Source organism: Zootoca vivipara, chromosome 12 (genome assembly GCF_963506605.1).
Source record: "Zootoca vivipara chromosome 12, rZooViv1.1, whole genome shotgun sequence".
Taxonomy (NCBI): Eukaryota; Metazoa; Chordata; class Lepidosauria; order Squamata; family Lacertidae; genus Zootoca; species Zootoca vivipara.
The window spans coordinates 33,451,701-33,479,693 of NC_083287.1; the positions used below are offsets into that span (position 1 = coordinate 33,451,701).

Here is a 27,993-nt window from a genome sequence, read left to right on the forward strand (position 1 = left end):
TTTCACACCGGCATTCTCTCACATACACCCCTCATATTCTATTAACAGTCTTGGAAGTGGCATAGGCTGTAATTATTTGTCATCACTTGATACCACACATGTCTGTAGTGTCAAATACTTGCCAACACTTACTTGACACAGATTTAAAGGAGGTCTTTATTTAGCATTATGTGGAAAAGACGATGATATCTTTGTTTTATAAAGGTTAGAGTGTTAGGGGAAATGACATGATTGTTATTTCTGTACTCAACTCACATTCCATTAAATAAGAGGTCTAGAAAAGGAACAGGGGATGGGGGAAGAGATGTGTTCTATATGTATTAGAAAAAAATTACATACACAAACAGAATGCTGCTTACAAAGGGGGGGGAAGAACATTTTCTATTAAGCATTTATGCACATATTTGGTGATTTAAACTGGAACCAGAAAATCAACTTCACATTTTTGCCATCTTTAAGAAGACACAGTAGCATCCATTTTCATTCATTCTCATATCTGCTATATGGATGGTCAGAATCCTGAAGGAGACCTGGGGAAAAAGCAGGACAATTAAAATAACATATTTAAGAAAATATTGTTCAACCAGGTAGCTAAAACATAGCAAACCGCTAGCTATGTTGCCAAGGATGCTACAGCTCAATTACTGCACCAGTACATTGCACCTATTCTGTCATGTCAAAGTTTATTTATTTAGAGCATTTGTACCCAGCTTTTCAGCCAAAAGGATCCTAGAGTCACTTACATACTATCAAAACAAGCCTACCCACAAACCACAAGGGGAAAGGGACAGAGATGGAAGAGGAAAATCAAAACTCAAGCACCAATTTCTAAACAGTTGTTCCTATAGTGACCAGCTGGCATAGTTCAGGGGCAGGAGGTGGCTGATGAAGCTGCGCTTCCAGCAAAACTGATGAAATGAGCCCTGCTTCTTATCCCTCCCATTGAGGCAGCCTGATGAAATAGCTGCCCCCAGATGGCAGCTGAGGGGAGAGAAGGCCTGATGGAGATGGCCTCTCACAGCAGAGCTGATGAAGTGAACTCTGCTTCCAAATTGCAAATAGAATAATATCATGTCATCACAACAAACTAGCTTGTCGCTTGGGTGCCAGGATGAACATCAAGTACAAAAAAGGTACTGAAGTTCTGCAGAATGTAGCCAAGACCAATTGTAAGGATTATATGATCTCCATTTATAATACGTAGTGCTACTGGAAAAATATGATAAGCAGCACCTAGAAAAAGTAGACAACACTCCCAACATCTGATGCTCAACACACAGACTAAGAAACCAGAAACACTTGCTACTGAGCTAAAAGAAAAAGTGAAGGAAAATTCTAAATAGATAATTAAAACTTGGAAGGCTTAAAATCACACTTCACCACCTATCAATAACTTTAATCAAGGCTTAGTGCCCACAGACACAAAGGAGTTTCATCATGTCCAATCTAAGCTGATTACTCATCAATTAAGGGAGGAATTAAAACTGGCATGTAGTGTACACACACAATGACATTATCCATTTTAAGAGTACACTGATATGTGTAAACAAAAGACACTCATAGCACAAGCACAGCACAGGAAGTGTCATTATGGGAGTACTTAATATTGGAGTTATGAAGTATGACATTGTGGTACAAAGACAAGTACAGTAACAGAATCCAGAATGAAGGGTGGGGAGGCAAGAATGTTACTTGCTCAAAAATGGAAAGAAGTCCCAGCAAAAGAAGAATGAATACAAAAACTTATGGAATAAGCAGAAATGGCAAAGAGAGTAGGAATAAATGAACAGTTTTCACAACAGACAGATAAAGATACACATACTCGGGTAGTCTCCCAGAAACTGGCCACTGGTCAACCAGTGGACCATGATCTACCTTCTGTTGATTCCCCTACTACCGGTATACAAAAGAGTATTCAGAATCTAAACAAAGGCATAGCATAAAATGTTTTCATGTATTACTTGCATAACAAACAGAATTGTAGCAAATATGCGACAATTGCATCTATTTCCTTTGAAAGTTACCACAGTGAAAAATAATTTAAATGCTGCTCAAACTCATTTACCCATGAACCTATAATTTAAGCAATCAAACTGTATTCATACCAGGGTTTCTTATAAAAAAGTGGCAAATTGCGTAACAAAGAAACTACTCAAACCGAGTAGTCCCACTTATTAATGCTCTATTGCTTCCAGTGCTCCCAAAGGACTATGGCTAGAGTGAACAACACCTGCAATGCATTATAAATTTATAATTACCATTTAAATGGAGCAAGAAAAGCTGATGGGTGAAATAGGGGTAAAAATACATTCCCTCAAAGCCAAACAAGGGTGACATTTCAGATGTTATCTTAATTTAGTGATGGGTTAGCAAAGCATTTGCTACTCTCCATTCATTCTTGCCTATTTAAATGAGAAGACACCACTGAAGACGGGAAGATCTAGTGCATTTACAGTTTTCTGCAGCATTCTTTATTACGCCATTGTTGAGTGAAGTTTGCAATGATGTATGGACCAGATCTATATTAAACAGGAGGTGCACTGTTGCAGAGAAGGGATACCAACTAGAGATATTAACTAGGCAATTAGTAGTGCTTAATTTTCAAAAAATGATGAAAGCATCCCAATTAAATGCTTACTGTCCAAAGATATAGAAAGGTGCTGCTTCATTAATAATTCAAGCGATGGGTATTATGTGATCATGCTGCATAAACAAAGGAGTATGGGTATACAATGTTTCTAGTCCTTACAATAGCCAAGATTTTCAGATTCAGGAGCAGTTCCCAGTGAACTTTCAGAAGCCAGGGAGGAGACTAAGACTTTAAAAGATATTAGCTAGGGTGTAGCAGAATTGTGCAGAATAAGAAATATGCAGGATTTTTTGTAGATTAATAGATTGCTTTTCTTAATTGTATGCACAGTAAATAATTCTGATTTCTAATCCTGGGAATAGGACTCACCTCACTTATCCCAGTACACTGTACATATGGCACTGTCTCCTCTTTTACAGCATGGCATAAATTCTTTTTGCCAATAATTAGAAGACTAGATCATAGAAGCAGCTGTCTATGAAACTTGGGCTGGATTGTGTTCCAAGCACTTTTGTTCACCAAGTAATTCAAATACGCATAAGCCACTAGACTTAAATAAAGCAAAATAAAGTGCTAAAAAGAAAACTCTACAGCAGTAAAGCCTGCAGATGACTTATACTTCACACTATTTTTCCATCTACATGATCTCTCTAGGCACTCAAGCAGCTATATAACCTTTGATTTAGAGAGGGTAAAGCAATATACTACAAAACATGTTACTGTAGGTTAATAACCAAAGAGAGTTTGGCTGTTGAGAGTTTTAATATATGCTTTAATATACCTCACTCTTGTGATCTGATACAAATAAACTTGAGCTTTGTGCCATAACTGGATTTAAGATTTCCTAGTTCTGCAGACAACAGCAGAGAACCAATGTGTTGTAGCTGATTGGCACTGTTTTCTGTAATTTTTGAATGGAGTGTTTTTAATGTTTTATTCTGTTATTAGAATAGATTGTGTGAATGCCATCCTTGGCTCTACAGGAGGAAGGGCAGGGTTAAAATTAACAAATTAATTAAAAAGTATTTCCCACCACTGCGTGTATTTTCCCTCACCTCTATAACTATTTAAACCATAACTATATAAACTATAACACTATAAACCATTAGGTTAATATTTTTTATCAAAAATTACCCTGGAAACCACATATAATATGGAGACCATATGAAAAATAGGTCCCAGCAGCATCCCAACTCTTTTTGGGGACAGGGAAGGTATGAAGCTGTATTTTCCAGATAGTTCAGGATTAAAAATAGGTTATTTGGGCTAAACGGGTGGTGGTGGGGGGTTAAAATGTGAATTATACATACCATATTTTTTCCGTATCTCATCATGTTTCACTTTTCTTTCATGTTTTCTGAAAAGTTTATGAACATAAAAAACAAATACTTGAATAAGTAATTTTAAGCAAAATATGACAAAGCTACTGCTTACACATTAGAACACAAATATAAGTGGAACACAGATTTTGCCTCAAAATAAACTCTAGATAGAGGACTGCATCAATATATTATGTTGCACTGTGATGCAATGCCCATCACAGCGTAATATCTAAATAAGGCCTCAGTTCAAAAGTCTTTTCTTCAAATGTATGGCTTTCCAATGAATGATGTATGCATACTGAATAAGCATATTCTTATTCTAACATACATAACAGCTTGTAAAATGAAAGCTTTTTTTAATGGCCAAGAAAATTAACTTCTAAATTGTGGCAATACACAAGGAGATTTGTTGAGGTTTCAGTAGATAGATAGATCCTATATTATCTCAGACAGCTTTTCTTCCAGCCAGAGGTTGCCTACAAAAAAAACCAGGCCTGATCATCTTAGCAGCTGAAGTTAAATGGAATGCTTGGAGATCTCCTGCTACTCAATAGTCCAAAGCCAACAATAATTTTAACATGACATGAAGGACATGAACCAAACCACAAAAGACTTGTGCCTTTGACTCCTAACGTGGCAGTATCATTTGCATGATTCTTACAGGGTTCTTGGGACTGATTTAGTGCAAAAGAGTTAGGACTTAGTTTCATCCAACTAATATGCAGACTGCATCTCACCCTAAATTTGGGACAAAGATAAGAAGCAAGAGTAGCTTCTACTACTGAACCACAGTCCTACCAACTTACTATATGCTGGTTCACACGTAATACTAAACTGCAGTATAGCACTACAGTAACAAGTACAGTGGTGCCTCGCTAGACGAATTTAATTTGTTCCACGGGTCTTTTCTTATAACAAAAAATTCGTCTAGCGAATCCCACGAATCCCATAGGAATGCATTGAAATTTTTTTGCATTTTATTTGCTCATAGGAACGCATTAATTGAATTTCAATGCATTCCTATGTGAAACCGCGATTCGCTAGACGAATTTTTCATAAAACGATTTCGTCTAGCGAGGCAACCTCCACTCGAAAAATCCTTTCGTTAAGTGGAAATCTCGTTAAGCAGGGCATTCGTTAAGCGAGGCACCACTGTATCAGCAAGCCTGAGCAAAGTGTCTGGCTTGTGCAATCCCCTTCCCATGCTGTCCCAAGAGGAATTCTGCAAATATTAATTTCCCATTCAAAGTATCTGAGCTTCTCTGTGCCCTATCTAGGGTAGAAGCATGTTTCAGATAAAGGGCCTTCTCAGTGGTTGCACTCAGATTATGGAAAGCGCTGCTGTGAAGTATGGCCTGATTTATGCAGTGCTAATTTTCACCAGTTGTTGAAGACGGTTTCATTCCTTCAGGCGTCTGTTGTATGTGGCAGATGATTTTAATGCTTTAGTTTTAACTAATGAACATTTATTTGTGGTCATTTTATATTGTTTTATGTAACTGCAATTTTCAGATGTTGAAAGCTGCCCTGAGTGGAAATCAGACATCCATACTGGAAATTATTGCCATTCCTGTCTGCCTGCATTCTGTGTTCTAGAAATTTAGCATGGGGTTAAAAAGTGTTTTTTGTTTTTGTTTTGTTTTTAAGTGCATCACTATGGGTGCTATCAGGCAAACAGTGTGATTCATTTTATATTTCATATAAAATACCACCACTATTACTATTCACATATAGCACAAATAGACTCTAGCTTTGAAGATCCTCAGGAGAACAGCTAACAAAATGGATCAGCACCAGGGCAGAACATCTTGCTATTCTGGAGCTATACATAGAAGATCTGATGACTCATCCAATACTGCTTCATTCCATTATGCTGCCTTTCCTCCTCCACTGTCTGGAAGCAGACCTGTACAAGATAGCTTGTACAAGATAGCTGACTGCCCTCAAGCATCAAATTATTATTTTTAGGGTCTCAAAGCCTCTAGGTAGCATCATGAGTTGCATTTATTGAAACCCTTAGGAGTCAGCATACAAGCATATTGCCTAATAAATACTAAGAGTGAACTACTGCAATTAATACTTACAAAGCTTTATAGCAAGGCTATACTGAACATATCCCTAGCTGGACATTTTTTAATGACATCCATGAGCAAAACTTATGTATTTAGGTGTTTTTTTGAAAAAGAAAAGCTTTGAAACATACCGCTGAAGTGACTGCAATCTTTTTTCTTCCCGATCTCTGATAAATCTTTCTTCTTCTTCAGACGGTCGCCTAAGAAATAAAGGGCTTTTTGTATCAAAAAAATTATAATTTCTGATATATAGTTTATGAGGAATCTATGTTTGTTAATTTACCCATACATTCACAAATTTGTAGCATTTTCTCTATAAGTTAATCAGAAGTGGTATCTTAAATCGAAGAATTTGAAGCTGACATTAACACACACTTAAAAGTCATGATTCATTGACTGCACCTTATGTGTAATATATTTTGTAGAGTAAATAAGAGTACTGGTAATTCAATATAAAAATGACGATCTTGGATATCACAGTATGGGATTAGTTGGCTGGGAACCATTTCTCTGACTAGCAGTAGATTATTGATTCCCTTCTTGAATTCACCTGAAATAAGAACCAGAGGCCAAAACATGGTTCTTTCTGGCTTTTAACTCAACAGCATCATAACAAGACATATCAAACCGATTTAGGTTAAAAGATAGATCTTTTATCTGCTACCGGTACTTCATATGAGCATATTGAAGAAAAAACACTGACACCCAGTGGACATAATGTGTAATGGACATTAAAGAATTAGCCCCATGTCATGAAAGTGCCCTTAATGGAATTTATGTTTCAGACATCCAACGTGTTTCAACCTTCTTCAGGAAACTGTACATTAAATTTAAAAAAATGTAGGGCAGTGTATGTCCTACATCTGTCATAAACAGGCAGTGACCATTTTAAGTGCGTCAATGCACAACCGTGCATTGCACCAAACCTGGAAGTGACCCAAAAACATCACAAAAAGGGACAAGACAGGACAGGAACAGGGTGTTTGTGGGCTTTTTCAAAGGTGTTTCAAATATACGGGTTTTCACTTAAATGTGTGGTCCTTGGAACATAACCCCTGTGTAAATTGGGAGCTGCCTGTACTAACTTTCAGAGCCAAATAGCACACATTAAACACATACTTGCCTCATTCACATATAAAACCAAACAGAGCACTCAGGGGGCAACAATGCACCCCTGTTGCCTCCCCAATATCTCATCTGTACTCTGTAACTGTTAAGCAGTTTACCCCAGTCCAGATTCTATACTGAGTGTGAGTGAGAGTGGGAATATTCCTTAAAGCTATGGAGTGTGTGTGTGTGTTGACTCTGCTTCACTGTGCACTCAATTCCTCCCCCCATAAGCAGATTCCATCAATTTTGTATGTAAACAAAGCAAACATGTGTTTAACATATGGGGCTGCCCCACTTGTTTAGTCTGGCCCTCAGCATACACTTAAAGGCTCTTAAATGTGGCATGACCTTAAATGCAAGTTTGAAAACTTGCTCCATCTCCAGAAAGCCCCATTGCTCCACAGGACAGATTTCTTATGCCACGTAAAACTATCTGTACTACTTCACAGCTTAGAATTTTCCCACACCTAAACATCCTTATTGCACTTCAAAATAATAATTTACACTACAAAATGTAGAATGTGCATTTTGCGTGACTCTTGTGTGTTGTTTTCATCCATAACGATCTTTTTGTGAGTGACTTTACCCCTCGTCCCTTGCCATGAACCCCCCCCAAAATGGAAGTCCCCCTCCCAGATTTTTTAACCCCTAAAAACCCCTAAAAAATTCCTTCTCCCTAAAAAAGTTAAACAACATTGAGCTGAACCCCCCCCCCAAAATGGGGGTAGATTACGTGTTTTTAATTCTCAAAGTAGATTGCAGTCTTTTGAGAGTTGGTCACCCCTGCTCTATAAGACTTAGAAGACAGATCATCAGGTAAAGGAAGTGAATGATGAAATAACTCTTAAATTTCTAGACCAAGGACCTTGGTAGAGGTGGAGAAATGGAGAGAGGGCATTCATTGCCATGAGAATACTCTGCATGTTTTTATCATGAATCCTGAAGTGAAAGCTTACAAAGCTCAGAAACGGCTTCAGGTATACCACTAAAGCATATCTAAATAAATCCCTTTTTCAAACTAAACCATTAAGTATTAAATCAGAAAAAAATGAACTTTACATACCCCCAGACCCTGGTGATAAAAATGTTGTAATTGTTTCCTTCGGTGCAATTAAGTTTGACATATGCAAAACCTTTTCAACACCTTTACTCTAGAATGCCTCTGGTATTTACTTAAGTAAACTAAAAATATTACATCCTTGAAAGTAGATTCCTGAAGAAGCCTGCCAGTTGGTGTACCAGGGAACTGACTTGGGTGCCTGGGTAACAGAAATATGTGAATAACATTGCTCTATTATAACTGGATGGACGTTAATTATGTCACCTGGGTTGACAGCTTTTGGTGTAGTTTAAAGCATCTTTGAAAGGCATTCTCGTACCACTACACCAGAAGACTAAAATATTTACTCACTCACATTTTCTATGCAGCTATAAAAAGAAATGTATAGAACCTGTGACAGTAGATGAGAGAATACTGCCACTCAACTTGAATAGTATGCTGCTGAAAGAAACAATTATTTTGTTTCAACATAGTTGGTTTAACCATGGTGTAGACTTTAACATTAAATATCAGGATCTAACTTTATATATTGTTCTAGCCCAGCTTCAATGGATTTTAAACGCTTTCTGGAAACATTTTTCTGGGACAGAACATAGCTCAGTAGCCGAGTACATGACTTGCCCGCAGAGGGTTTCAGCTTCAAACCCTGGCATCTCCAGTCAAAAGGATCAGGTAGCCGGAGAGCCACTGTAATTCATACTACCGTGTTTCTCCGAAAATAAGACACCGTCTTATATTTATTTTCCCTCAAAAAACCACACCATGGCTTATTTTCAGGGGATGTCTTATATTTTTCCTCCTCCTCCTGCCGCGGCCGGTATTGCTGCTGTGCCTATTATTTTCGGGGTATGGCTTATATTCCTTGAAAGCTAAAAAATCCTGCAATGGCTTATTTTATGACTACGTCTTAAAATATGAGAAACAGGGTAGACAATATTGACTAGTTGAACAAATAGTTTGGACTGATACAAGGCAGTTTCCTACATTCCTAAAAATGTCTTTTACTTCCAAAATAATGGGTCAAATTAGACCGAACTCTTAAGCACATTTTTGAAGCACTGTTGTTTATGATAAGCATTTTTGGGGCCCTCTGATTAGGATTGTAACTGTGGAATTGAAAGGTGGGGTTAATCTCCCCATCCCACTCTTTTTGCTTTGAATGCAGGGGTCAGCAAACTTTTTCAGCAGGGGGCCGGTCCACTGTCCCTCAGACCTTGTGGGGGGCCAGACTATATTTTGAAAAGAAAAAGAAAAAAGAAAAGAAAAAGAACGCATTCCTACGCCCCACAAATAACTTAAGAGATGAAATTTAAATAAAAGCACACATTCTACTCACGTAAAAACACCAGACAGGCCCCACAAATAACCCAGATGTGCATTTTAAATAAAAGAACACATTCTACTCATGTAAAAACACGCTGAATCCCAGATCATCGGCGGGTTGGATTCAGAAGGCGACTGGGCCAGATCTGGCCATCGGGCCTTAGTTTGCCTATCCATGCTTTGAAGCCTCTTTGGACAGGCAGCCTAAAAATATCTCTTTAAAAATAGTTTCCCTACTGAAAATTCACCTGAAACTTTTATTTGCCCTTTTTTATTAGGGAAAAAAATTAGAGGAGACAAATAGCAGCTGGGTAAGGGAAGCTTTCAGTGGGAAAACAATGAGGAAGTAGTTAGCCCTCTCCATTCCCTTGTAAGAGACCCATTCTGTATTGGGGATCCCTGTAATTTTTGTAAACAAAGACGACCAGACTATATATGTTTTTCAATCAGGTGCTTAAAATCATATTTGTATAACCCTTAATTTCAAGGACAACTTTATTATAGATTAATGGTGACAAAGTCAGGGGGAGAAAAATCAAGCAAAGTTACTAAGAAAAACCATTTACCCTCTAGAACGACGTCTGCGACAGCAGTAACAACAGCAACATCCTATAAGGAGGAGAAGGAAGCCTGCTACAACTGCAATGCTGATGATCATAGCCTCAAAGCTGGCTGAAAATTAAAAGCAGAATTTTAGTACATGCAAAGGTTAGCAAAGGAAGGAAATACAGTAACAGAGAAGAGTTCCATGCAGGGAAGGGACTAGGGCCCATTAGAAGATGACCTTGCAGCAACTTACATATTATATCTTAATGGAATGACTGGAATTCACTTATGTGGTGAAGTAGTTGGCCTGTCATTGTGAAATGTGTTCTTCTAGTTTAGAGATTCCATCTAACTATGTCTAAGGTACTGGCCAGGACATTTTAATAGGTTAGTTCTTGTATCAAAGATCTTAAAACTGGTAATTAAACTTAAAACTAAGCATATTAAGATAGTCAGAACATTAGCACATGGTCTGTTTATTTAAAAGGGCAAGTGACTCTATGCAATCCAAATTTCAATTTTATCCATTCTCAAGTATGTCTTCTACAATATTAGGCAAATATCCTAGAAGAAAATAGAAAACAACCACTAAAGGAGATGTCAAATTTTAAAATGAGAGAATTAGAATTACATGGGTAGCAAAATCAGATATTTTCAACTTAAATTCCACATGGGGTTAGGCAAAAAACCCATCTGCATTCCTTCCACACATGTAACATATGAAGAGAACTTATAAAATACAACAGAACTTTGTGAACAGTGAAATCTATTTTTAATAACCCTCTATACACAAGTGAATCTGAAGTATTGTAAGAACTCTTCCCTCATGTAAACATCTTAAAGAAAAGAGACATTGAATGCAAGGCTAATCCATAGTTTAAAGGTAAAGGGTAAAGGGCCCCCTGACCATCAGGTCCAGTCGTGTCCGACTCTGGGGTTGCGGCGCTCATCTCGCTCTATAGGCCGAGGGAGCCGGCGTTTGTCCGCAGACAGCTTCCGGGTCATGTGGCCAGCATGACAAAGCTGCTTCTGGCGAACCAGAGCAGCACACAGAAACGCCGTTTACCTTCCCGCCGGAGCGGTCCCTATTTATCTACTTGCACTTTGATGTGCTTTCGAACTGCAAGGTGGGCAGGAGCTGGGACCGAGCAACGGGAGCTCACCCCGCTGCAGGGATTCGAACCGCTGACCTTCTGATCAGCAAGCCCTAGACTCTGTGGATTAACCCACAGCGCCACCTGGGTCCCTGCTAATCCATAGTTTAGAACAATGGAAATAGGCTGCAGCAAGCTTTGGGCTCCCATACTGCTCCCAGCCCAGCCATGAAATCAGCTTTCACTTCCATTTTGATTAACTGTGGTTTGCTGTTTTGTCAGAACCAAACAAACTGTTATTATATCTTAACTATTGTTTGCTTGAAAAGAAGTCAACTTCCAACCATGGATTGTGGAGTGGCGTGTTTAGGGTTTAGAGCAGGCATCCCCAAACTTCGGCCCTCCAGATGTTTTGGACTACAATTCTTATCTTCCCCGACCACTGGTTCTGTTAGCTATGGATCATGGGAGTTGTAGGCCAAAACATCTGGAGGGCCACAGTTTGGGGATGCCTGGTTTAGAGGATATATTAAACTGCAGTTCATTAAATTACACTTAATCTAAAACAGGGTGGATTTGATTTAAATCACAATTTAAATCACTAGTCAGTAAGACTTCATTTAAATCATTTTTTATGGAAAGACTCATTCTTGCTGGTATAATCTTAATATTTACAACCAGTTGAAGGTTTCATTTTTGGAATAATAAATTTTCAGAGTAGTTTTTTACAGTTATATCAAAAATTACTATTAGAAATACAAAGAGAGATAATTATGAAATTATTGTGAGGTTTAATAAGTTTATATTTGGACAACTTTTCTGCTGTACTTTATTGGAAGGAGAAAAATAATCGTTTCCTTAATAACAATTAAACAATTTATTTAACTAAAACAATAACATTATAGCATATGTATCCATGTTTGTTATCTGATGCGGTTAAACATTTTTTTAAAAAAACAACAACCTTAGACTGAGTTTTAGCACACATGAAAAACTTAAAACAAATCCTTATTTCCTGATGAATAGACTTTGGACTACAATGTAACTTAACAGTACATAGAAAACTATCCAAAAGCATTTTTTTAAAAAATCCAATTTAAATAAAAAATTTAATTAATTTTTTTTTACATTTTTTTTAAAAAAATTATTGCTTTTTATCCACCCTGATGTAAATTTGATGTAGCAACAACCTATCACTTTCTTGTGATCATCTGAGGGGAAACTAAGTTCATTATCATAACATTATACCATGATGTGGTATTGTAACTGAAGGAAACAATTGTGCAAGCTAAGTGAGTTGATTAACTGAACGCAAATCAGAGAAGACAACTTCAGGAGAAGAGGACAACATTATCCAGAGAACTTGACTTTATTCTTAAGCCTACCACCTAGCAGAACTGTGTGTTTTTCTGTTCAATATCAGAAATCAGCAGTAAACAATTCAGAAACAAACTTCCCAGAAAAACAGTCTCATTAAAATGGAAGCTTCAGGAAATCCAATGGTGGTTAGTGCTGTGTGCAAGACTACTTTTAAGCTTATAAATAGTCCATGTAAGGTAATGGTGCATATATGAAATATTGACTAGAAGAACTCCAGTTAAGTACTTTTGCATGAAGAATTATGATCATCATTTCATGGCTTCTATTACAAGCAACAATAAATTAAAGACAATCACAATCATTACCTACCCCAGCAAACTGCCCAATAAGCGTCTGTAAGTTTACACAGTGAAGATGGTGGAATGAGTTTCCTCACAGGATAGTCCATACAAGTGGAATTGACACTGCACCAAAGACACTAAGCAGAATAAAAGTGAAAAATGAACAGAAGTAGTCTTATCAGGAAGTATGCAAGTCAACCACTCAATCTTACACTTTTTGAGAAGTTAACATAGTCTGAAATTAAACTAAAACAGAGTATGTTTTTGTTCACACAGCTGTAACTTGACATTTTCTGTGGGGAGCAGGCAGTGATTGAAGCACATCTTCTATGTCAATTTTTGAGGTATTAAAAGAAGCCAATGACAGTTTTACAGTTAGTAGAAATGACAACACTTTTGTTCCTCTGCTCCTGGTGCCCTCTCCCAACGGCAATGTTTCCTGGGTTCAAATGACACAATAAGCCAGACCATGAATTGGGCTGCAGTAGGAGAGAAGTACAGAAGCAGCTGCCATCTTCTCTCTGGGAACCCTCACATTCACAATATATTAAGCAATGGTTTGACTGAGCATCACATATGATCCAGGTAAATGAAGGTCAGGCTTGTGTTTCCTCAAGGAAGAGACTAACATGCAGCATTGTAAATGCCATTAATCATTCTGTTACTATAACTACTCTAAACTCTGTCAGTGTTTACAATATATTTATTTATGTTGCTTTAGTAACTTCACAATAGCCCAGAAATTACATTGTTCACATTGTAAGAACTGTACAGTAAGATTTTAAATGAAATGTTGGTGTAAATGTGCTAGTAGGAAATTACAGAAGAGGTAAGGTGTTCAGTTATTGCCCAATCTTATTCCTTGCCTCCATTCTATCTTTCCGACATTAAATACTTCTCCTACACTTTCATTCTTCTACTGCTTCCTGGCTCTGCTCCTTTTTTCTGCCCTGTAATTATGACATCTCCCTCCAAACTCTCTTCAAAGGTTTAGCTGTTGCTGAACCTATAGCTGTGAAAGGGGCAGCAAAAGGTTTCCAAGGATGCATGCTCTAAATTGTTACTGTCCAGATGCCGGGTTAGATGTTGGTCTAACACAATAAGGCTATTCTTTCAGACAAAACAACTACTGAGCACAAAGGGATATTATCTATCTCAGCTACAGCTTAAAAAAAATATGGGGCCATCGTACCACACCAATACAACTAACTAACTAACTAACTAATAATAATAATAATAATTTTGTTATTTATACCCCTCCCATCTGGCTGGCTTTCCCCAGCCACTCTTTACTTCTGAAGAGTACATAACCAAATTAGGGAAAGTGAAGAAAACTTTCAAAAACATATATTAAAATATAAACAGTATCACAGTCACAAGGTCAGTGCTAACAGACTGATTTGTGTCAGTTTGGAAAACTATCTGCAATTACCACAAAAGTCATTCATTGCTATTAAATACAGAAGAATTATGTACTATTTAAAAGAATTAAGGTATGTACTATTTAAACAAATGGACATCTTATAAAAATAGTTAGTTTTCATGACTTGGTAATGGTATGCATGAAAAAGCAAGCCATGGTTTGACCATTTAGGACCAATCCTCAGATTCCTACTCTCCCCACCTTCCTCCTTGGTTTTTTCAAACAAATCATACTAGTCTCCCTTTATATCCAAACCAATCAATCCTTAATTTATTCAAAACCAAGTAAACCTGGTTTACATATTTCAACAAAGAAGGAAGATATTGGATCCCACAAGTATAACCAGAAGGGGAAATATAAATTCCAAGGATTGGTCACAAATGGACAAGCTGTTCTAAAAGTTGCTGGCCGATCTGTCACATGGAGCATCTGAAGGATGAAGGCCTTCTCTCCCTTATGGGAGGATCCCTCCAGCACCATCACTACCTGGAAAAGCTCTGGTGAACAGTCCCTTGGGTATGCAACAGTAAGCCTTCTTCACTGCCACCACTACCACTCAGTAGGTGCGAACACGCACTCTTAACAGTAGTGGTCAGTTGTACTTGGTACACTATTTGTTACACTTATGCTCCAACAGTCATGCAGCCTACTTCACTGATCAGAGCTCATCTGAAATCCAGGAAGCTTAGGAGAGTGCTCAGGCTGACTCAATCTATGACCTTTCCCATCTCATCATTCCACAGTGAGATCAGGGCCTCAGATGGGATCAGCCATGCCAACTGGAAACTTCCCTAGAACTTTCAGGAATCCCTTAGATTCCATTAGTGTCTTGCTACAGACTATTCTAAGAGCTTATCCATCCTTGCAGGGTGGCAACGCTATCGATAGTCTAAATCCTACAAGGAAATTGTTGGTTGATGACAACAGGGTGATTTGCACTTTCTCCTGACACATCTACAAATCTTCCATTTGTGAGAACCAGATTGCAGGTATGAGCGGCTCTATACACTGGGTCTATGATGTACACTGAGATAGTTCCATATGACAGCTGGACTTGTTAAGATGGTTTCAGCATGCATGTTTAAATCCCCCAGAACCAAAATCGGGTGTGTTATTTTTTCCCCAAACACTAGCCCCAACATCAAATCTATCTGCTCAGGGAGGGAATGGTCGTTATACTGACAGAATCCCTACTCACTTTCTCTAACCCAGCAGCAAGTACAACCTCTAACAGCTAGATTTCAAGGAGACTGGTTTCCTGGTGAGAGACTGAACTCCAGTAGACAGCAGCTCCCATCTACATTTGAGCTGCTTAAAGTACTTGTCGAGTAGGGGCAGTTGAGTAAACACAGACCACTGTGACACCCCTGCTCAGATTATCTGTTAAAAGCCTTGGCAAACAGTTCTGACAATCTTGTACATACTATGTTAAAAACTTTGGCAAACTGCTCTGTATTAGAGAAAGTTTTTATATCCTTTTGTGTTGTTAACATTGATATATATATTTTAAAAACTGAAGCACTTTGACAAGTTGCTGCAATGTATGCTTATGTTGTTTTCAAACCAGATGCTTATAATTTAAAGAACTCTATTCTATAGTAATTTAAAGCAGATTTTTAAACATTTGAACTCTGCACAGAATTATGAGTTGTAATTATCATATCAAGGGGAGCTGTTTTAGCCTATAAAGTCAAGTCATGCCTTAAGTACACAAGAGACTGGTGGATCAGTTCAAATGCCTATCAATACAGCTTTGTTCTCAGATATCCACAAGAAGCCCAAAAGAAGAACTGGAATGCAACAGTGCTCTTCCCTTCAAGTCTACTGTGTAAAGCAATTTAGTATTAGAGCACATCACTTTGAGCATATAGTTTTTTGCAAAAGCACAAAAAAGAACAGTTTTCCAAGGCTCCCTGAAAAAATAGCAATTGGTTCCAGTTTCCATGGTGAATGAGTCAGTTGTGTGAGTTTGTCCAGTAAATTTCCATTAGAGAATAAGGACTTCCACTTTCTACTGAAGTGTAGCAATAAATGCTTGCAAAACATTTTCTTCTGCCTGTGCATGAAGTAGTCACTTATGTTATCACTAGAAAATCCCCCCGAATATAAAAGTGACTAAACTTACTTTGGTATTTTTTACACATTCTTCACATGTCTTTTGAGTAAAAGCAGCACACGCTGGAAAGGAATAAAGTTTGCATGAAAAATGAAGAACTTAATTGAATCTATTATTTTTCTGACAGCTGTATAGACATACATATGATCTCTTTGATCATATGAAATTTGAGTCTGAACTATGCTAAAACACTTTTGAATGTATTAAAGAACTGCAAATCCTCCAAAACAACTTCCACGCATTTGTGTACTAGTCTAAACTCTGCTTAGAGATATCAACAAGACATTCAGCACCACACAAACACACCCAAAACGCTTCACCCTACTTTGAAACGGGATACTGAATCTTAGGTCTGGTCTTATATTCATCTAGACAGGAACTAGGGTTGGCATATTTCAGGGGCTGCCAACTCAGCCCCCATGGGTGTGATGGTACCAGTGCCTTTTTTCGGGGGGGGGGTGCAGGGAGTGCATACCCCTAAACATTTTGTGAATCTAAGTTTGGCCTCATTGAGGGCAGTATTTCAATATGAGTAGAAAAATGAGAGTACCCCTAAACATTTTTTAAGAAAAAAGCACTGGATGGTACATGAAAGACTTATTTGGTGCCCCCAGGGTAATCTCTCTGATTTACAGCTTTCATTTTTCACTTGTGGTCTGTAAGAAATCAGCTAGCTTCAGCCACAGATTGAGCTATACCAGTCTCTCATACAATGAAGATAAGCCTCCTTGCATGGAAACAGAACACTGGCAGGGGGGGGGGTGATTAGGAAGGGAGGAAACAGGAGACAAAATTAAGTGGAAATACACCCACAGCAATCCAATTCTGGGTTCTTTAAACCATTAGCCATGATTCCTTATTTGTCACTGAAAAAAGAGGAATCGGCTTCGAAGTCCTGCAGCCAGTTATTTCAGAGGAGTCGGAGATGTCATCAATAATAAAGGAGGCGGGGGGGGGATCGAGGCCAGGTAGCAGCAGTTAACAGGGCAGGTACGTCCAAAACGGATATCTAGGTTGGGATGAGGTGCAAACAGGACAGAGAAGGGGAACTTTCAGCCCACGGAAACTGGCACTATAATACACCTGCCCATTTTAACAGTTCCTTCTTTGAGCCAGAGAAAGTGAAGTCGCCATCGTGCTTCCTTGCGAGGGGAAGAAGGATGCGCGGCTTGTATACCTGAAGGTGCCCGACGTGGGGGGGAGGGGGTAACCAAGCGGGGAAAACGGCCCGGCCCTCCAAGGCCCAAGGAGTGGCCGCTCCGGCCCCTGCCTCCAACCAAGACTAGGACCAGGGAGGAAGCAAGAGCCGACCCTCCCCCCCCCCCGCCACGACCCGTCCCGGGCAGCCCAGAGGGGCCTCCTCACTTACGCGTAGCGGGAGATGGCGAAGGCGACGCGGTGGACTCCATCCCTGTCACTGGGCGGTACCACAGCAAGAAGCAGCACGGCAGGCAGAAGGCCCAGAGCCGCCGCCGCGGTTGCCAACACCGCGCGACCGTCTCCTGCTCCATCATCTTCCTCCCCTCACGGCGGGCCTGCGCGGCCCCGTCCACTCCCCTCCTCAGGTGATTTAAGGAACAGCTCGGTCCTTCTCTTGCGCAAGCGCACTACCACCGGCAGCCTCACGGCGAGCAACGGCATAGTCTCGTGCACTACTTGCTCGCTCCGCCCACTTCCCTCTGAGGCACCTATAGACGCTGGGCGTCCCGCCCCCTTCCGTGCTTTTGCGCTCCTCCCTCGGAAGCCGAGGCCCGCCCGTTTCTGCCCGCCTCCTCATGCGCCCGCTTTCCCGAACAGGTTACGAATTGTGGACACCTGCCGAATAGTTTCTCCAGCCCTGGCTCGGGCGAATGTGGTTGGTTGCGAAGGCCTGTCCATCTGGTCCTCAGTACGACCTAGGCCACGTGCCCCTTCCCCGGCGCTCTTCTTCTCAAGTGCTTTTGCAGGGCCGGAATCCTTCAACTGCCTTGTTTTTTGCTTGCCCGATGGAGTGCGTGTGCGGAATTCTGTGACGCATTTCGTTTCTTATATCTATATGCCATCTTTTCCTCGAAGAAGCTCAAGAGGGTGCACGTGGTTCTCTCCCAATTTTATCCTCGCAGCAACCCTGTGAGGTAGATTAGGCTGAGAGGCAGTGGCTGGCCAACGCTCAACCATCATGTCTGAGTGCGGGTTTGAACCCTGTTCTCTCCGGCCATAATCCAGCGCTCTAACCATTACACCACACGCTGTCTCATTGTGTGGCTGGACTATAGTTTACAGTAGCCCCTGAAGTCAGTCTACATGGGAAGGTTGCCATTGGGCTCGGAATGTTTCTCCATCCCTTCTCTCGCTACAGTATAGTACAAACGTGTAATGGGACACCCACTTTCCTTTCCAGAACCCTTGTCTGCTTTGAAGCATTGACAAGAAATGTCACATGCATTTCATAAAACTGAAGGGTGAGTGTTACTAGTTTTTTTAAAGGCTGAAATCCCTCACTATGACTTACTTCCAAGTTGCAACTTAATGTGCACTTAACTTGTGCGCATTCAGCGCTTGGCATGAATAATAAAGGATGGAAAGGAGGTAGATGTCCAGGGGGGGAGGCTTTGGCAATGCCACCCACCATTGCAGCCAATGTGTTTGTCTATACCAGGCATCTCCAAACTGCGACCCTCCAGATGTTTTGGCCTACAACTTCCATGATCCCTAGCTAACACGACCAGTGGTCGGAGAAGATGGGAATTGTAGTCCAAAACATCTGGAGGGCCGAAGTTTGGGGGTGCCTGGTCTATACAGTGTTTTGGCTTTTGGCACGATTCCCTGAATGTAATTGCCACATATGGTAAGTTGCGGGCTTACTGTATATTATTTGTACACCAGTGACCAATGAGTAGGACATGCTTTGTGTGCAGAGATAGTCCTGTTCTTATGTGAACTTTAGAGATCTGAGATCAAACATCCCCCCCCCCGACCATAGACACATTATTTCCCACAAATTCCTTCTATTCCCACCCATTTTTACCCTCATAGTAATGGAAGGAGACATCTCAACAAACATGCTGGACTACACATTTCAGTTCCTGGGATCCCTCTTCAAGACTGCAGGTGTGGGTTCAGAATACTGCCACCTCATTTATAATGTTTGTCCTCACTGTAAATATGTTCCTTTGTAGTAAAATCTTAGATCTGCTCAATTAACTGGATGTGTCCCATTCATCTTATTTAGGCTTACTTCCCAGTAAATGTGTACAGTTAGTTACTGAAGTTTGCTTAGAGGGCAATCAAGCAGTTCATTGTACTAGAGAGCCCTGAGCTTTTATGCTCTCTGAACTGATCAATATTCAAAACTAGCTATAGAAATAAGCCACAGTTGCACAATACCATTTATAATTAAAAATACATACTTTCTTTTACAAAAAAAATGTAAACCATAAGCAAACATAACTAAATGCCAAAAGGATAATTCTATATTAGGCAACCCTGAAGAAATGGATAAATATTCATGCAGAACACAAGAACAGAGATGGAAAATTTGTTTTCTGTAACAAATATTGAAATTCACATTTTTCTCTTGGTACAAGCTAAACAAGATCAAAGTTTAAGAGACAGCTTACAACAATTAAAATAAAACCCACTGGCTTTTGCATACAGAAGCAGGATCATAATTTTTAATAGGTATGCATTTTTGGGTAACCTTGTCTTTAAAGGATAATGGACAACAGCTAATACATTTGGCTCGTAGCACCAATAAATAGTACCAGTCAAAAAGAAAACGTTAAGGCAAGCACACAACACAAAACTAAAATAAAGTTACCAGTTTGAAAATACAAACATCTAGACTAAGTTTCTGTAGCAGATGGCTTTAAAACAAAAGGACCACATATAGAATTATGACTGAACCATGTAGTACTATCATTTGAAGCTCTCAGCATCATTCATGCAGAGTGGAGGCTGCCACCCTTCTTTTGCTGATTGAAACTTTAGATATAGCATAAGGTGTTGATTTTGGCTGCATCTCACAGAACTGCAGCAGAAAGCAGGAATCATATGAAATCAGACAGAGAAATCTTTCACTCAGTGGAGCTCTACTGGAGCAAGATTCCTGTGTCTGCTTTTAGGTAATTTGCCGTTCTGGGTGGCACAACCCATGCTGATCATCTGGAGAGGCTTTTTAAGAGTCAAGGGGGCTTCAGTGGAAGGAAGTTTGGTTCTTCAAGCTGCCTTCCACTTGCACATCATTGGACACAAATCAGTGTTAAATCAAGAACTGGTACATTGGAAGGAAGGGAAGACAACGAAAGCTGCACAGCACATTTATAAATTTCAAAATGCCTATGAAAGAATCACAGGATCTTCAACAAAACAAGCAAGTGGATATATAACCTCTGAAAAGGAAAGGAAAAGGGAAAGCAAATATTTCATTTTCTAGCATCATTGATATTATACCTCTGTCAACAACTGTACATAAAAGTTAAGGCCTGCCTCATACTTTGGGAATTCATCAATCACATGAGCGGTGAATGTTTGAAGCAAACTGAATTCACCACACATGGTGAATTTTTACATAGTGCAACTGCAAAGCACTTATCAAAGCTTTCAATTTCTACCTGTAAACAAATCAATAGGACACTGCTGTTCCTAATCCCCATAGACTTCAAAGTAGACATGTTTCAGTGAATCTTTGAATCAAAACAAAAACTCTCCTGTGACTTGGGATTGATCTACCTAAAATTTTAATCACAGTAAGCATCAATATGGAACACATCGCAGAAAGTGGGTTTTGAGGAATGCAAATTGTAAAACGAGATCCTGAGTTTTCTTCAGCTTAAGCTTCTGCTGCTTAAAGAAAAAGAGATTTTTTTGCAGGCACCCAGTTCAAAAGGTGAAAAATTCTCTCTATAAATGGAATGTTGATAAGTGCTTTGTTTTGATCATATTTTTTACACTTGCCTAACTCAGCTAAAACAAATGAGTAAAGGCTTGGATTCCAGAGTATGTTCAGAACCATTTGTGGATTATTATTTTTAAAAAAATAGATCAAACTACATGCTCCATAATTCTGAATACTTAAAACAAACCTTGATAGCTCAAACCTGCTAGTATTTTTTCATTATTCAAAAGGCATAAATACCAGCAAATGGGAAAAAATTACCTGAATACAGGCCAAATACCTGATTCCTAATGGATAGGGGGAAAGACCAAGGTCAGAGATGTAGAAGTCTGACCTACATGAAAAGCTACAGCACCAGATGTCCTTTAAAAAAAGTCAAGTCAAACACTGCCTCTAACAATAATCTCATCTTCAAAATTATTTATATAAAAATACTGTGAAATCACTAGCGCTACAATTAACTCTGAAACTGGCATTCAGGGGCCCATTTTCAATACAGTACAGCAAACCAAAAAAATAATCCTAGTTCAGTAACAAAGTCTAAAGCTCAAAGGGCATTGCTAAGCAGACAATGAATACAGTGCAGCAGATTTCATTCAAACTTATAAGGTGTTTAAAATAATTCAGATTTTTAAAAAAGTTACAGCAACAGGAATTTTGGTCATCCAAAAATCCTTGTTATAAATAAATAACCCAGAAAGCCCAATATAACTATATATGAAAATAAAACAGCATTCTATGGCCCTATTTAAAGCGGTATCACTCCAGTTTAAAGAGTCATGGCTTCCTCCTGAAGGGAACTGTAGTTTGTTAAAGGTGTTGAGAGTTGTTGGGAGACCTCGATCCTGCTTTAAATGTCTAGTGCAGAGGAGACCTATTAATATAGATTTCTAGTAATGGTGAACTTTAGATAATTCCGAGACTATTTGAATTATCAGTATTGTACTGCGTAAAATTTAATTGTAAATGGATTCTGGTCACCTCTTATGTTTAAAAAGAGAAAGATGTAGCCTTTAAAAAATATCACCTAAACCTAAAAGCAAATGCAGGCTATGCTATTGCAATGGGGGAAATTATTACAATGAATCATCAAAATCCCTAAGTTTATCATTTTCAGAAAGTACAAAATGGCTATCTTTGAATGGTCTTATTAAAATCTGGTTGTTTTAGATTAGGTGTAAATTTCTGGAAAGTCACAAATATTGTTGATGTTCACTTTTTGCTTTCAGTTTTTATTATATTGAATAATGCTGCTTATATACATATTTCTTTTTATTTAAAGGTGATTCTTTTAATAATTAAACAAAACAAATGTTTCTAAATAAGCAAAAAAACAAAACAAAATGGCTATCGGTAAACATTGTTAGACCCCAGTCATTTTTGAATTAGGTAAAAATTTGGACTGACAATAAGTACTTAAAAACGAAAGTTCCACTGGGTTACAAACACCAGCAGGCATGTTTTTTCAGTACAGTAGTACAATTCATGGAAGAAACTACCGTAGTTCAAAATATAAAAAGCAAAAAGGTCCCAGTCTTTAATTTACCTATGAATTCACACACCACCAATTTTAATGAGAACTAGAAACTTGTGAACAGCTGCAATACCAAAACAAGTAGAATTCTATAATATTATGGCTCACTTACCTAACTACATTCCTATCTCTGCAGTATTCCTAGATAGAGAAATTGGAAAAGCTATCAAGTTACAATAGCAATTTTTTTCCCACCTAGCCTTGTAAAACATTTTTAGATGTCTTCGAGGGAATGGGGAAACACTTCGGCTGCAGTGCCTTGGCGAAGGAGAGAACGAGCAGGTGTTTGGCTTCTCCAGCTTATCATTTAGGAAGTGTGTGTAACAACAGGAATGTCAATTTCAATGGCAGAGTGGCGTGACCGTGCAGAATAAGGTTGGGAGGTATAACTATGCACACTGGGCGCATGAGGATACAGAGGCTGCCAGAAAGGGGAAGGAAGCGTTTTGCATGCACAGTACCAAAGGAATAAGAGGATGGCTGTAAACAACAAGCCTCCTGCACTGGCAATGGCAATAAACACGGAGATGTCAAAGGAAAAAACTGGTTCGTATTTCTTGTTCAGTTCTTGGTTATGAAAGATGACCCAGATCGATGGCGTCAGGCAAATGACACATGCAAGAAGGAAGAAGAGGCCGGCCACAAGATGGCAGCCCGCACTGTTTATGAGACATCTGGCCTGCTTGATGTTGGGGACAGTGGTTATGAAGGCGGTATTGCACATGCCAATCAAACAGAGAAACAGAGCCAAGACAGTGGTTAACATGCTTATGGGGAGAGCAAACTGGAGGACGCGTAAATCCAGCTGGTCAACTGCTGTGTACCACTCAGTGTCGTAGATGACGCAGTCTTTGCTGCCATCAAAACGAACACACTTAATCCAGAGCCCAGTGTACACGGTGACATTCTTTTCATTCTTGTTATAGGTGAAGAGTCGCATCTGTCTCCAGTTAGGCAGCAGAGCCGCGGCAATAAGTCCAGATAAGGCAGCTGTACCAGAAAGGAAGGCGAGGACTGTCGCGGCATGGACATCACGGCAACCCATCTTCCCTGGGGGGGAAAAAAACCTTTCCTAAGTCATCAAGATTTATTATCTGAAGAGCTGCTTTTGCGATAATTTTATTGTTTTATTCTGTTCGTAAACCACTGTGATAGTTTTAAAAAGAATCATAATCAATGAGTCTATAAATTGTATGAGATAAATAAATAGTAAAGAAATATTCTGATCGACCCATTTTTTCACCATAATAAGGGAGAAATGACTGACAGTCTTGAAATATAAATTAAACTGAAATCTGAAGAATGCACATTGGAGCTTGGGTTGTGCAGGAGGCTCTGCTCCAATGGGCCACTCTTATTAAATAATACTTTTATCGGAACCAGAAGCTACTTTGAGGTAAATAAAAAACAGCAGGCATAGCTGGTATAGCAAAGGGAATCCAGTGTACCTTGTCTGTCATTCCCCTAGGTTTTCACCAAACTATTTAGCTATAGTTAGGTTATAGCTAGGTTTCATGCTTATTTAATAATGTGTGTGAAGAGGGGAGGGACCCTGCAACCGTAATATGGAGTTTTGCATACTGATAAGGATCAAATTAGGTTGATAAAGATCTAAGCTGAGAATAAGTCTTTATAGACACCAGCACTTATTATGTATGATCAGAGATTAATGTCTTAATATGCCTTCAATTGCATGTTGGGAGAAGCTCTTTTCTAAAGCAGCATTTCCCAAACATTTTCCGCTCGTGGACCATTTGAAATTTGCTGAGGGTATTGGTGGGCGACAATTATTTTCCTGCCTGGTGTAGCCATTGTGCTAGATCAGGCATCCCCAAACTGCGGCCCTCCAGATGTTTTGGCCTACAACTCCCATGATCTCTAGCTAAGACCACCAGCGGTCAGGGATGATGGGAATTGTAGTCCAAAACATCTGGAGGGCCAGAGTTTGGGGATGTCTGTGCTAGATGTTGTTTGATTTTTAATTGTATTTGTATCTGCTTCTTCTTTTTTATATTGTGTATTTTATTGCAGTCCACAGAATTCAACTTGTAATAAAAATACAATACAATGCATACAACATAAAATAAGCAATACTGTACAAATAAAAATCACCACAAATATTTAAGGTGATTGATATGTCATCTCCCATCTTCAGTCAGAAATCCACAGACTGCCACAGACCACATGACTGAAACTCAACCAGATTTAACTTGTGGTGTAACCATTCCCATGAACAATATGGATTGATATAAAAGTTAGAGTTTGGAAGAAGATGCAGTTTTAAATATTTAAATCAGGGCTCCAGGGAATGGGTGGGGGGAAATCCTGAGATTCAGAGAAATCTCTCTACAGTAAATGGATATGTACTGTAGTTGGATTTTAATTTTATTTTATTTTGTATTGGAAAAATCAAATAAAAAGTTTTTCAAAAAAATAGACCAGTTTGGGAACCCCTGTTCTAAAGGATTAGAACAGCCATCCCCAAACTTCGACCCTCCAGATGTTTTGGACTACAATTCCCATCATCCCTGACCACTGGTCCTGTTAGCTAGGGATCATGGGAGTTGTAGGCCAAAACATCTGGAGGGCTGCAGTTTGGGGATGCCTGGCTTAGAAGAACAAACTTACCAAGAGATTTAACCAAATCCAGAATAACAGCAGAACTCTTGCAAGTAGTAGAACAATTCTAATAGTTCTAGGGGGGGAAACAACAAATTAATTCTGGAGAAAATACAACTACAACAGATACAACAAACTAGTCTTCCATTTCATAAAGCACTTCAAAACCCTTCATTATCATTACAATTAAAACAGGAGTGAATCACTCCTATAGAGATTGGACAGAAGGAACAGGAGCCAAGATGAATTCTTCAGCGTAACGTAGATGGAGCCAGCTTCCCAAGATCCAAAGCTCCCCTTATTGCACAATACTATACCAGTTTTTTACATAGGGGAATATTCAGTAATAGGTGACCTCACGGAAGGAAGAACTTCCCAAAGTGCTAAGCCTGTAGGAAGGAGTTCCATAAACACATCTTCATACTCAACTCTCCCCAAACTAAGATAGTGTTACATTTCTTTCTATGAGTTGTCAAAAGAGAAAAAAATGTTTGAATTATTAATTGCTATTTTTCCACCTTTGCTCCTCAATACCTATCCTAAGGGCACATGACAGTATTGCAGAACACTCTGCACCCAAAAGTGTTGTATAGATGAGTAATACTTTTTAATGAGATACAAGCCTGGCTCGGATCTTCTGCATGTGCAAGTCAGTTATGTACAGAGGGAGGCTGCAGACCAAGGTGGTCATTTTCACATCTACGCTGTGCTTCTCATACACATGTAGGCAACACTCCAGGTGATCAGAAACCATATTTCTTCAGCATTCCTGACTGCGTGGACTGTTGCATATATGCACTGCAGACATGCACTTCAATGTGGATATGGTACAGCCTGCTACCCTCTGCATGTGAGATCTAACCTTAAAGATGAAAAGGCAATGCTTAATATCAACTTGTAAAAACATAGTACAGTTGCCAATCTTTATCTGGCAAGGTTCATGCATCTCTAACAGTTACACAAGAAGAAATGCAACTGGTGAAGTTTTTTCCCATCCCTTCAATGCTGGGGAAGGATTTACAAGCTGAGCTTGGGTTTAATCACCATAAAGGTAAAGGGACCCCCGACTATTAGGTCCAGTCATGACTGACTCTGAGGTTGCGGCGCTCATCTCGCTTTACTGGCCGAGGGAGCCGGCGTACAGCTTTCAGGTTATGTGGCCAGCATGACAAAGCCGCTTCTGGCGAACCAGAGCAGCACACGGAAATGCTGTTTATCTTCCCGCTGTAGCGGTACCTATTTATTTACTTGCACTTTTGACGTGCTTTTGAACTGCTAGGTTGGCAGGAGCTGGGACCGAGCAACAGGAGCTCACCCTGTCGCACCCCACTGCACCACCCGTGTCCCTTAATCACCATAGTTCATAATTAAAAGGATGCAAGATCAATTTGAACCACAAATGATGAGCATTCATTCATTTATGTGCAGCATGAACATGCCAATAACTGGGTCAACACTTGTGATAAGAGTATTTGAACATAACGTGCTGTTTATACTTGTTTTACTGTGGCCAGCATCTGAACTGTCACCTTCAATTATGGGTTATCACACTCAAGGAAGGTGAGAAGCCAATTGTAATCACTGTTTTGAAACCTTCAAAAACACTCTACAGAAACTATAAAAAGACAGTCACTTTTCTTGTGTTACTAATGATGACTAAAGAGATGGAACAACTCACAAGCAAGCCCCAGCGTGTGGGCTAAACTGTGACTCAGGGCATAATAAGTATCAAACCATTTGAAATAAGTAAGAAGAAAAAGTAAGACCACCTGGATCAGAACAAAGGTCTGTTCAATTGAGTGTCCACAGTGATCAAACACTAAGCACAAGCAGGACACGAGAACTCTCCCCTTTTGTGATTCCCAGCAATTGGTGAGGCATACAGACTCAAAAACCTGAGGGCTGCATGTAGCCACCATGAATAGCAGCCACTGGTAATTTTTTCTTCCATGAATATTTCTGATCCCCCTTTAAAACAATCTGAGATAGAAGCCATCACCATATCAAACAGGCTGCAGCAGATCCCACAAAATAACTATGGGTTGTTTGAAGAACCACTTCCTTTGCGCTGCCCGGAATCTCCTATTGATCGCCCCATGTTCGAGCGTTCACCCCAAACCAGAGTATCAGAGAAGAACCAATTCATACATTTATTTTTAAAGGCAATATTTCACGCCAGGTGTTTATATCTTGATGCCGTCGATCTTTAGGGTGTATTCTAATACTTATCTGGGGGTAAGCCCCATTGAACTCACTGAGACTTCCTTCTGAGCAGATATGCATAGGACTGTGCTGTTAAAATACATCTACTCCGAAGTAAATCCCATCTATTTCAATGGAAATTACACCTTACCGGTCCGTAGTGACGTATGATTCAAATGAAAACCAGCATCTCTGGAAGAAGCAATGGCTCACATATAAATAAATGCAGAAGGAGAGCCTGTCTCCATCGTACTCACCCCCTTCCCACGCTCGAGGGACTTAATTTTCAAGCATCCAGTTTCTCTTCCCCCTCTTGTTAACGCTAAGGATTCCCAGTATCGGCTTTTCAGGAAGCGGCTGCCTTTTCCAGGTGTGCCCAAAGGCTTCTGGGATTGTAGTCTCCGCCTGCAATGCTCTTCGTTTCACCTTCCTCTCTAAAGACTAC

The 27,993-nt window shown here is 39.5% G+C and overlaps 2 protein-coding genes across 2 annotated transcripts; both read right to left on the reverse strand.

Moving 5' to 3' along the window:
• Positions 1–137: 137 nt before the first annotated feature.
• LOC118092149 (pituitary tumor-transforming gene 1 protein-interacting protein) lies at positions 138–17,976 on the reverse strand. The gene is made up of 7 exons (XM_035129935.2): positions 17,687–17,976; positions 16,327–16,379; positions 12,807–12,915; positions 10,044–10,149; positions 6,116–6,184; positions 3,901–3,947; positions 138–530 (listed from the first exon to the last, which is right to left on the reverse strand). Exons 1-7 carry the CDS (start codon positions 17,829–17,831, stop codon positions 481–483), a joined length of 579 nt encoding a protein of 192 aa, XP_034985826.1. The 5' UTR covers positions 17,832–17,976; the 3' UTR covers positions 138–480.
• A 2,657-nt stretch (positions 17,977–20,633) lies between these two features.
• CLDN12 (claudin 12) lies at positions 20,634–27,941 on the reverse strand. Its single transcript, XM_060280772.1, has 3 exons — positions 27,806–27,941; positions 25,356–25,422; positions 20,634–23,777 (listed from the first exon to the last, which is right to left on the reverse strand). Exon 3 carries the CDS (start codon positions 23,770–23,772, stop codon positions 23,035–23,037), a length of 738 nt encoding a protein of 245 aa, XP_060136755.1. The 5' UTR covers positions 23,773–23,777; positions 25,356–25,422; positions 27,806–27,941; the 3' UTR covers positions 20,634–23,034.
• Between the last annotated feature and the right edge of the window lie 52 nt (positions 27,942–27,993).